A 12,474-nucleotide genomic window follows, 5' to 3' on the forward strand; every position below is an offset into this window, starting at 1 on the left:
ATTCCAATTCCACCATGGATTAGCAATTCGAGCACCCATAGAAAATCACCCTAAAAAGAAACAGAGATGGCTGAAACTACATCTTCAACATCACCTCCGAAACCGCTTCAGTCGCAAAATCCCATGATGATGGACCCTTCGTCATCAACTGCGACACCAGCATCTTCATCGGCGACGACGAATGTTAATCCTACGCCAACACCAACACCACCACTTTCGACGGCAACAGCGACAACAACAACGTTAACACCAACACCTTCAACGAATTCGTCAATTCTTCCTCAAAATAACAACCCTTCTCCTCAAATCCCTCCTCCGTCTCCATCCATTGACCCTTCCCTGCAAAATCCACATCAAAATTTACAACAACAGCAACAGCAACAGCAAATCTCTCAAATTTCATCTCCACCTTTCCCACCTCTTCCCCAACAACAACAACAACAGCAACAACTTTTACAACAACAACAAACTCAACAAAATGTTACAGCTTTGCCCAATTTCCAAATCCAACAAACCCTTCAAAGAAACCCATCTATGACACGCCTTAACCAACAATTTAACCAACTCCAACAACAGCAACAACAACAAAGCCAGCAGCAACAACAACAACAACAGTCCCAATACGCCAACGTTTTGAGACAACAAGCTGGGTTTTATGGCCAAATGAATTTTGGTGGGTCCGCTTCAATTCAAACAAACCAACAACAAAACCAGCAGAATCAACAGATGGGCAATCCCAATATATCAAGGTCAGCTTTGATTGGGCAAAGTGGTCATTTGCCTATGCTCAGTGGTGCAGCTGCAGCTACTGCTCAGTTTAGTTTGCAGTCTCAGCTTTTATCTTCGGTATGAATCTTTTTGGATACCCTTTTGGCTGAAAATTGATTTTTCTAACTTTTAAAGGCATTTTCTTTTTCGTTGGTTTTAGTGTAGAAGTATAAATTTTAATGAATTTGTTGCTTTGAAATCATCATTTATTTTTGCTTGAAAGTGGGGAAAGTTTTTGGGTTTGAATTGGATGAGTTGTTGATGCTAAGTTGTTGCTTTCCTTGATGATTTTTTGAAATATTTTTCTCAATTTTTGGATTCAAGTTTTCCCTATTGATTTTCTTATATAGAAGTAATGAGTTACTAAAAAAAAAATTGGTGTCATAAAAACCCCTGGGGTTTATGCTAGTATGAACTGAATAAGTCTTTCGTGATAAATTGTGATCGAAGAATTTTCAAGGTGCGATCTGCAATTTTTAAGTGTTTTTTTTTTTTTTTTTTGGTTTCTTTCTTCTTTCCTTCCCGTGGTTTCGGGGGGAATTTGAAGAGAACTCTGCGCTTATTTTGGTAAATGATTTAAGTAAGTTGCACTTTGTACTTGAGATCTTACTGTTGGCTAAAGTTGGAATTTATTGATGATTGCTTATGTTTCTATTTATTTCCAAAAGATAATCGTTGCCTAGTTAATGGTTACGGTAATACTATTGGTTAGCGTCTTGAATATGGTAAGGCAAGTGTAATTGGTGCCTATGAGTGCTTTCCTCGCCTTTTGAAAGGAACAATTGCATTGTCGCTACTCCTTGAGCACTTTGGAGTTGCTAAAGGGCATATTTTTTCTATAATCCTTTCTTGCTCCAGTGCAATTAAATCACGTTTTAGTTTTTAACCATCTAAAGTTATAAGATTATAATGATTTCTTAAATAGACCTAGATTTATATTAAATTCATCCTAATAATTTTTTAATGGTATTAATAATATAATTACTTCAGAACATATTACTAGGTAGGGCTTGACAGATAAAATTCCTATCTAATTTTGTGTTTTTCCTTGCTTATAGAAATTGATTATAAAAACATTTGAGGTTTTTTTATGCAGCCAAGGCAGAAAGCTGGCTTGGTGCAAGGGTCTCAGTTTCATCCAGGAAACCCAAGTGGACAATCTTTGCAAGGGATGCAGGCAATGGGAATGATGAATTTGAACTCACAACTAAGGGCTACTGGAGCTCTTTATGCTCAACAGAGGATAAATCAGGGACAGATGAGGCTGCAGCTAGCACAACAAACACAACTAACATCTCCTCAGGTATTGTTTCTTCTGACAGTGCTGTATTTACTACTTTCCTCTTGATGGATCCGTGAACTGAATGCTTTTTTTTTCCCTGCTTTTCTTCTGTTTCAGTTGTTTAGTTATAAGATTATAATGATTTCTTGAAACCCTGTAGGTGGAATTTGTCTAGTTTATCTATGGGTATAGAGGTTAAAGTTTGCACTAATATAGAAGTTGCTTTATGTTTTAGTGGACTCTTTAAGCTATGATGCAATTTTGAGACATCAATCTTCTGATGTTAAGTTCAAACGAGCAGAGTTTTTTCTACATCGCAAATCTCTTCAGTTTTTGGCGAACATAAGTTTACTATTCTTTGGCTTATGTCTATCCAGACTAGGTCAAGAAAAGTTTTTAACTATTTATTCTTATAATTAGAAATTTGCAGCTTTAGGCTGCATGTACTTTCTGTAATATGTATAGGATTAATACCAAAGAAGTGAAACAGAAATCATCTATCTTCTAGAATACCACAATGACAACAATTTTTGAGGTTATTCCAAATTGGATTTAGCTAACTGTTAGTTAAGTGTCAGGAATACTTTTCCTTTTGATCAAGCCATTGTACCTTGGAGGTTGTTTGAATTTCCTGTGAGACATACTCCACCTTTTTTTAATTAAAAGTGAGATCTTCAGCTGTATTTTATAGAACTGGATTATCACTATTCATGACATTTATTGGAATTTTTTGCCATATACATTGCAAAAAATCATTTTAATGTTTTAAATAAAAAGGGCATGGACTTCATGATTTTTTAGTATCTTTTTTGCTGGTGAAGACTTGGAAATTAATGGCATGATTTTGCGAACAAATAACCATTCATATTGTTGATAAAATCTTTCATATTGCTCATTGGAAGAACTGGAATGTTATCTAAGATATTTTGACAGCTTTTGCATTCTCAGGCAATAGTACGAGTGTTGATAAATGATTGCACTTCTTTTGGTGCATAGTTATTGGTATTGAATTCCCTTCGAATGCTTTTATTTGGAAATGGCCTAATTTCCCTTTGACTATACTGGGAACAGATGCAAGATTTACCTATAGCATGCTATTTTACCTCCATTAATAAAGCTAAAGTAAAACCAAATATTTTATGTTATCCTTTTAATTGATTTTATTTCTCAACCTGTCTTTTTATGCCATTGCTAGCTTTGATAAAAATTTCCTGGGGGTAGGCAACATATATGAGACTTTGTCATATGCGGTTTTAATTCATGTCTTTGAATTAATTTGTGCATTATCTTAGTATGTGATATCTCTTCTCTAAACTACAGGTTCAAAGCTTACCAAGAACATCTTCTCAGGCATTTATAAACCCTCAGTTGTCAGGGCTGGGTCAGAATGGACAACCGGGTATGATGCAGAACTCTATCTTGCAGCAACAGTGGTTGAAGCAAATGCCATCAATATCTAGTCCGGGCTCACCTTCTTTCCGCCTTCAGAGGCAATCACCAGGCCTCTTGCAACACCAACTGGCTGCTTCTTCTCCTCAGTTGCACCAAAATGCTATGGGCTTGAACCCTCAACAATTGTCTCAGCTAGTACAGCAGCAGTCACAAATAGGACATCCTCAAATGCAGCAGCCACAGCAACATCAGCAGCAGCAGCTACAACAACAACCTCAACAACAATTACAACCACAACAATCACCATTGCATCAGCCACAACAACAGCAGTCTCCTAGGATGCCAGGACCAGCAGGCCAGAAAACTCTCAGTTTTACAGGATCGCAGCCTGATGCAACTGCATCTGGTACAACCACACCTGGAGGAAGTTCGAGCCAAGGAACTGAGGCAACCAATCAACTTCTTGGAAAGAGAAAGATACAGGATCTAGTTTCACAAGTTGTTCCTGCTTTTAACTATGTGTCTTTCATTTTTCTTCTCATTAGTTTCCAATGGTTTCATCCTTTCTTGCTTCTTTTGTGATAAATTGTGGCATTCATCTTTGGCTGTGTTCAGGTTGATTCGCAAGGAAAGCTAGAACCAGAAGTTGAAGATCTACTTCTGGAGATTGCTGATGATTTCATAGACTCTGTAAGGCTCTGCTAAGCTAGAATGCATCTTCTTTAAAGGCTTTACCTCGTTGATATTGCCTTTCTGTGTTTGGTGTTATGGATATATGCCTTTGCCATTCATATTTTTTAGTTTCTGGTGGTAATGAATCACAAATCATAATATGAATAATCTCAGAGCTTAAGCTGTTATAAATATAGATATGGCTAGCATTAGGTTACTTTTTTATGTCATATATATCTTGAACATTGCAGAATATATTTTAAGAACTACATGAAATTTTTCCTGCAATTTTTTGTGCTTAGCCTGAAGGGAAATTAATATTTTGGCCTCAGAGTGGATGGTTTGGAAGACATTGAGTTTATTTAAGTTATTTGATTTTTATAACTACATTTTAGAGAGGGAAAAGAGTGTTTTAATTATTATAACCTTATACCATGTTATAGAACTTTTAACTTTAACTTCAGTTAGTGCTAACTAGCCGTCATTCATAGCCTGTACAATTAAACTATTCCTATGTACTGCTGTATTGTCTTTCTTTATTTCTTTCTTTCAATCTTTCTTCTGGTTTTTCTCCGTTTCCTCTGTCCTTGCTACCTTCATCAGCAGTTAAGTAATGGTATTCTTGTTTTTACTTATATCATTTCACTTGTTTTCAGGTGACTACATTTGCATGCAGTTTGGCGAAGCATAGGAAATCATCAACGTTAGAGTCCAAGGATCTATTGCTACACTTAGGTTTGTGCTTCACTATTTTGCATTTCTTTGGAATAGTTATATATTAATGTAAGGATACAACATATATTAGGCTCCGTTTGGTTGGTGTTTTTGCTTTTTGCTATTTGTCCCTTGTTTTGAATTCATTTTCTATTATTTTGCTTTTCACTTTTCTGCTGAACAAAGAAAAAGCAAAAGCACCAACATCGGAGCCTTAGTTATGCTTTATTTTTTTATTGTATGTGGTAAAATTCAGGAATACTCAAGGTTTTGTATGAATATAAGTCGGCATACTTAATGTTTCATGTGAGGTACTGTTTGCTGTGATGAAATCTGTGGTCTCTGATCTTTCTCTTCCTTTTACATAATTCTGAAAAGTTGCATTGCGATTTCATACAAGAAAAAACAAAAACCTGAACTTTAAGCTTACATTTACAACTAAATATATCCTGTTCCTGGCAGTGAGTAAAATTCCTAAAACTTACTATAATTGATAGTATAATTTTCCCTTCCAAGAGTTGCTTCCTATGCACTTCCCATCTTGTGTATATTATGATAAATTATGTATTACTTTAATGTCAATAGTGCAGCATTGAAAAAGTTTTACTGTTTCTTCTTACTTTAATTTCAAGTGAAGCTAATGGGGCTGTAATGAATGTTGTACATGGGATTATGTGCAGAGAAAAACTGGCACTTGACTATTCCAGGATTTTCAAGGGAAGAGCAGAACCAAACAAGACCTGTAAGGATTTCTATTTGTCATTTTTGAGATGTCAGTGCACAAATGTCTTAGAATCTTGACTTTAAAGTATGTGAATTTGAATTTCGAAAGACCATTGTAGGATGATTTTTTCTTTATTAAATCTTAGTTTAACACATATCTATGGTAGTCAAAATCTTTTCTTTCGGTATTAATCTTTCACATTTTACATTTTACTTTGCCTATTAAATTGAACCTTTTTGATCTTTCTTCTCTAGTATTTCTGCTGATATTATTAGCATAAGCATCTTTTATCTTGTATGGAAATCTTTGGTTTTTTGTAAAATAATAAAGCATACGATTGATGACTTTGACTCCTGTTTTTCAAACATCCAGTTATCCAGTGACCTTCACAAGAAGCGTCTTGATATGGTGAGTTAAATTTTCAGTACGGAAGTCTAATTTTTTTCTTACTATCCTAAAGCATTAAAACTTTTCCTTATGCAAATAACTTGGTTAGATACGTGCACTGATGGAATCATCACAGCCTGAAACAAATGCAAATAATCCTAAAGAAACGATAAGACAAGGGCTTGGCAACCCAGTTGGTGCAAACCATTTAATGAGACCTTCAAGTTCCGAGCAGTTGGTTTCACAAGCTGCAGGTTCACAAATGCTGCAGCAAATAACTCGTTATTGATGGACAGAAGTTGTCATTCATTATCTGGATCCAAATTCAATGTGTATTTGTAGGTGAGCAACATAATTCACTTTCACTAATGATTTAGTATTGCTCCTCTCCCATTTGTTACTGTCCAGATAGGTGTTACTTTGTTGTCTGCTCATCTATGCTGTATCTTGAGCTTATAAAATCCATGCTGGAATATATCTTGAGCTTACCTCTATATCAATGAGAAGCCTTCTCTGCATGGTACGGTTATGAGCTGAAGAAAAAATTACGCATGCATTATTCATTGGGTTAATGTTATAAATGGTCTCTAAACTATAGTGCAGCTATAGTGAAATGTTTAATGTGTTACTAAAACTTTAAAAATCTCTAATATGGTGCCTGAATTATAAATATGTTAACTAACATAGTACTTAGATGGTTATTTGTCCATTATGTATTATCATTTGAAATTAATCACGTTAAAGACGAGTATCTCATTAATTAATAGATTTATATTTAATGCGTCACATTAAAAATTTTTAAAATTCAAGTATCACATTAAACACTTCATTTTAGTTTAGGAGGTTAATGTACCTTACTCTTTTTTTTTTTTTTTGCCCGGCAGAAGAAGTTCAATGCTGTCTAGATCACACTATGTTCCTTAAGATGTTGTTTTTGGCATTTATTCCATATGAGCATTCATTCTCTATTTGGCTATTTTCATACTAAATGTACCGGCCTTGTCAAACTGCCTCCTTTGCAGGTTATATAGTTACTGAAGCTTAAGCTGTAGTGGATTGACAAAAGCAAAAGCTGTAATTACTTGGTAAGTATCAGAGACATGGAACAACTAGTGGAAAAGATTACAACTATTTGACCATCTGATTTATCATTTTCTATTCATGATTTATGCTGTAAGTGAATTTATCAATGGTGGCTATAAAGAGAGTTTAGTTCCCCAGTGTCAAATTCTTTTCACTGAAGTGGTGCATTCTTGCAACATGTCTTGATCTATGGTAATGAAACATTGTTCATTGTTGTTAGATGTTACAATGCTGGTCAGAAGTAAAAGAAGCAGTTTTCATTTATTTATCACAAATATTGTAGCAATGAATAATTTCCATAATTACAATTAATTTATTCACAAAAAAATAATTTTTTAATTGACAAAGACTACATTAAAATATCTAATCTTATGAATCAAGACATAAAAGCATAAATAAAATAAATATATTGACACATTTCAAGGAAAAGAAATACAATGAGCAATCTACCCCAATGGATTTATTTTTGTGAAATGCAAGTAAAAATAACATAAACATGGTTTTGAAATTTTTGATGATGTAGAAATCATTATGAATTATATATATATATATATATATATATATAGAGGAAATTATAGGGGGCTTTTACTGTTTTAATGCAATCAAAATAAATAATTTTAAAAAATACATATATAAACTGCGTTTTGTAAAAATAAAAGACTATATAAAATCTCATAAATTACCCTTTTATATTACGCTACTATAATTGTTCATTACTCTTAAGTTTTAAATTAATCATTGCTTTAAAATAATTAAAATTTTAAGTGTGCTTTACAATTTAAATTTGTTAGACTTTTGGTGTATTTTATAAATAAAAAATTCTTTTTAAAGATTTTTTTTTGAATAAATACCAGTCTAATTGCTGTTTAAAAAAAAAATTTTATCTTAGAATCAATATAGTTTTGATTCTATTAGTTTTGGGAAATGCAATTCTCTACGTAATTTACTTAAGGCTTTCGTCCTTGAAAAGATGCTGAGCGTTTATTCTTGTAGTAATGACCGTTGATTGTTGATGGTCTTCATGTTAAGCAGTGGGTTTCCCTTTGCTTTTTATTACATTTTATACTTTAAAATATGATACGTTAATGTGATATAAATAAAATGCGAAAGTAAAATATAAATGTGATATAATTAAAAATTTTAATAATTATTATATATTAATTTAATAAAATCAAAAATATATATTTTATATTTTAATATTAACACAAATTATAACATATAATTTTTGTTTAAAATATAATATAAATATAAAAATTTCAATAATTTATACTATATAAATATCTCACTTACAGATTTGCTTCTGATCCAAAGATATATCAAGTGCTAGTGTGAGAGAAAGGAAAGCTGCAAATAATTGAAAATGCATAGTTTGACAACACAACCAAAAGCTCCAGTCAGAGAGCACAACCAAAACATTCAAACGTGGAATGATGGGAGAACAAGGTGAATGGCTGGTGGGGTTTTAGGGGATATTTGGGTAATAAACATTTAAATCTTGACAACATTAAATACGTTGAATCCGACATAGCACGGACCACATGCATCATCAAGTCAAAGATCTGAGCAATCCATCCCCACATGCAACTGCATACCTGTTTCACACCAAGCTTTTCTAGTGTTAGGCAATTGTCTTTATAAGTTACCTAACATTTTTGTTGTTCGAAATGCAATTGCTAGTTAAAAAAATGTACCATAAATTGTCCTATCATCGTTCTTAAAGCATTCAATTTTCAGCATTCAGCCTTCATTTAACTTTGTGAGAAATTACCAAATCCTTTGTATTAATTTAGATTATATTTAGATGAACGATGAAATTGATTATGATATAATTAAAAATGATAATAAAATTATTATAATTATAATTAATAAAAAATTTATGTTAAATAAATTTCATTAAAATTAATATTTAAATTTAATTAATGGTACAATAAATTCAATCACACCGCGTCAAAGGTGCGATGAAATCTAAATAAGCACTTAATTAATCAGATTGAAAAGGTTAAAAATAAAAGGCTTTAAATTTTTCAGATTTTATATCCAAATCTCATTTAATGTTAATTTAATTTTTTTTAATATTATGCTTAATTTGATTCTCATATTAAAGTATATATTAATTGATCCGTTACTTTTTAACTTCTTTGTTTATTGATTTTTATTTTTTGATGCTATATTATTTTTTTTATTCTATATTAATTAAATGTTACAAAAGTAATTATATTATATGAATTAAAAAAAATTTAATTATGATTATAACCTTTATATGTATATATTATAATTTACTAAAAAGATAATGATCTTAATTTATTAATAATAACATGATCTTTTGATAAAATATTAAAATTTTTAATTTTAATAAATAAGATTCAGTTTTTGATAATTTCAAATGTGATACATATTTACGAAATCGTAATTTAATTTTGAAACTTGTGTAATAAGAGCAATCAGTTTATAAGTTATAGAATTGTGAAGATATAGAGGATTCCTGACACACAGTTCCCCTAAACCTAAAAGAATGTGAGTGTGTGGTTGAATTTAAAGTTCAACAGATGCTTTTATTAAATTAAACACTAAAGTAGCCTAATCTCTGCATGTATAATACAGTTACAGCTTTGAATATATAGATATTAATCTATTTCTTGAGAAACCAAAAGAAAAGAAATGAAAAGAAAAACAGAAAGGTGCTGTGAAGATGTTAATCAATTTCTTGAGAAACCAAAACAAAGGAAAAGAAAAGAAAAACAGGAACGTGTTCCAATTAAGGCCATCTGTACTGCATCTGAGCAGTTGATTTTCTACCTAAAGGAATATATCTGCGGGCTTTCAGGGGATTGGTTGCATATCAGGGGAAATAACTTAAATGCAAAATTACATGGTGGCGATTAGCCATAATCTGGAAAGGTAATATATATGAGTTTGTTTTTGATACACTAATAGTATAATTTTTTATTTTAATTTCATAAGTGAAATTAAAAAAATTATTATATATCCTTTTTTTTTCGGTTATTTTTTTTTATCTTTTAATATATCTTAAGAAGCATTTATTACTTTATTAATCTTCTTGTCAATAAAATTTAAACTTTTCATTAATAATGAATGATGAGATAATTTTTTTATATATATTTAACATATATATATATTTATTCCTTATTATCTATTTTTGTGACACCATGCACGCTGCCATGCCAACTTCATTTTTGTACATTTGCACGGCTTTATATATTATCAAGATTTACTTAATAACATCTAATTTAATATTAATTTATATTTGACTATTCATAAACTTAGATATTTATGAATTTATGATATTCATAATTTAATTAATTATGATAAATGTACTTCGTATTTCGTATCATTTAAAATTTTGAGTTTAAATTCATATTTACTATTAATTAATTATGAATCAAATCTAAAATGAATAAATTTAACTATTCACAAGCTTAAACATTCATATGTGATATTCATGAATTTAATGATTATAGATAAATGTAATTAATGTTTAATGTAATGTAAGTTTAACATATTTATTAAATAATATAAATACACATAAATCAAATCATACTGATGATAGCTTACCTGACTTACCAACATAAATTACATTAACTCCAGATCTATTATTTGATGTATCTCTAGCAAAAAAACAAAGAACTAGGTAAATTATATGTCAATAATATGTCAAAATTTTCTTTACTATAATATTTATTTGAATATAATTTCTTATAATATCAATTCTAAAATTATGATTTATTGTTATATTTTAACTTATTTTCTTGCATTTTAATATTAAAATAATTTTTTTAAAAAAAGGTAAAAATTCGTAACAACGTGCAAGGTGTGATCTTATTTATATGAAGAGAGAGTTAGGTTTCGATGCACCAAGATTGAGATTTGGGATCACTGCTTTTTCTTTTTCTTTTTTTTTTCAATTAATTTGGGACTGACCCAGCTTATATTTAATAGAATAGATTCCTCTACTTTACTATTCTTGTCCAATATCCCAATTTTGTTTCATTTTTTTTAGGGAAGCTTTCTAATTAAAAATTGAGGATATACAGCTTACGCAAGAATTAAAGGAGCACAAAAGCTAGCGATATCCCATTGTAATTTGTAAAGATGCCAGCTACAAATATTTTGATGGCTACTTCGATAATTTAGACTACAATAATGTTTAAGTTATACTTTTGGTATCTGAATTTTAGAAAAAATATGTAAATTAATATATTAAAAAAATAAAATATATAATGTGCACATTCAATTTTCAAATAATATTTTAATTCAAATTCTAATGTAGTTAATTTAGTTTGTTTGTATGATATTTCATCCGTATAATTTTATTATATGTGTGTTATTTGTTAAATAAAAATATTATGTGAATATCATGTAAATGCCACATAACAAATAATAATTGTTTGATTCGAGATAATTTTTACAATTCAAGTAAAATATATTTTTTAATTTATATTAGAATAAAAATATTAATGATATGAATGGTGAATATACAACTTGATAATATTTATCAAATATCACATATATAAATTAATATGATCAGCATGATTAAAATTTAGATTAATATGATTTATAATTTGAAAGTTCAAAGTATAAATTATATATTTTATTTCTATTTTATTTCTTTAAATACATATTTATACTTTTTATCAAAATTCAAGTACAAAAGTATAATTAAATCAATCAAATATTTTATAGACAATCTAGATTTTCCACACATCTTTTCAATTGTTAGTCATAAAAATAAATGAAAAATGATTTTATATATATATATATATATATATATATATATATATATCCTCTAGCCTTTACTTAAATGTGTACCCTTACAACATATATCTAGCAAAAACTAATTCAAACTCACTGAAAATAAAAGAATAAAACGTTATATATGTCTAACTATATATGAAAGAAGAAAAAAATGAGTGTGATTGGTGATTGAGGACGTGCATGCTTCATTTACCACGTGATTGTAATAATCTTCAAGAGCTATTTTGGATCTATGGATGAACTGTTTTCATAGGAATTATTATTTTTTTATTCTCCATTTTTGATTGATTGGTTACCATATAATTGGAGTAGGAAGAATAATTTGGTAGAAGGTGATGCTTCTTGGCCTTTTCTTTTTGTTTTTACTTGTTGGCAGGTTTGAAAGTTTCTAAGGCTGCACTTGGATTCAAACGTACTACACTTTGTTTTGAAAAATCGTGCTCAACGTATCAAACATCTATTCAGATGAATAATATGAGGTGGGAAAAGAAGTTTTTTTTTTTTCACTGGAGGTTTTAGGTCCGTCAACAAATCGCATAATTATTCTTTTTTTATCTTTTTATCCTTTTAATTTAACTTATTCTCTTTCTTTTTTATTTTAATTTTTAAAATTAATTTATAAAATAATTATAATTTAATATAATAAAAATATAATTTAATATATTATTGTTATTTTTTA

At 29.9% G+C, this 12,474-nt stretch overlaps 1 protein-coding gene across 1 annotated transcript; it reads left to right on the top strand.

Moving 5' to 3' along the window:
• The first annotated feature begins 29 nt into the window (after positions 1-29).
• LOC111274688 (transcription initiation factor TFIID subunit 12b-like) lies at positions 30-7,167 on the top strand. The gene is made up of 9 exons (XM_022859532.2): positions 30-846; positions 1,865-2,071; positions 3,371-3,940; positions 4,058-4,132; positions 4,771-4,849; positions 5,509-5,570; positions 5,925-5,960; positions 6,049-6,281; positions 6,962-7,167. Exons 1-8 carry the CDS (start codon positions 67-69, stop codon positions 6,226-6,228), a joined length of 1,989 nt encoding a protein of 662 aa, XP_022715267.1. The 5' UTR covers positions 30-66; the 3' UTR covers positions 6,229-6,281; positions 6,962-7,167.
• The last annotated feature ends 5,307 nt before the right edge of the window (positions 7,168-12,474 follow it).

Source organism: Durio zibethinus, chromosome 26 (genome assembly GCF_047325235.1).
Source record: "Durio zibethinus cultivar Kanyao isolate XHJ-2024 chromosome 26, ASM4732523v1, whole genome shotgun sequence".
Lineage (NCBI taxonomy): Eukaryota > Viridiplantae > Streptophyta > Magnoliopsida > Malvales > Malvaceae > Durio > Durio zibethinus.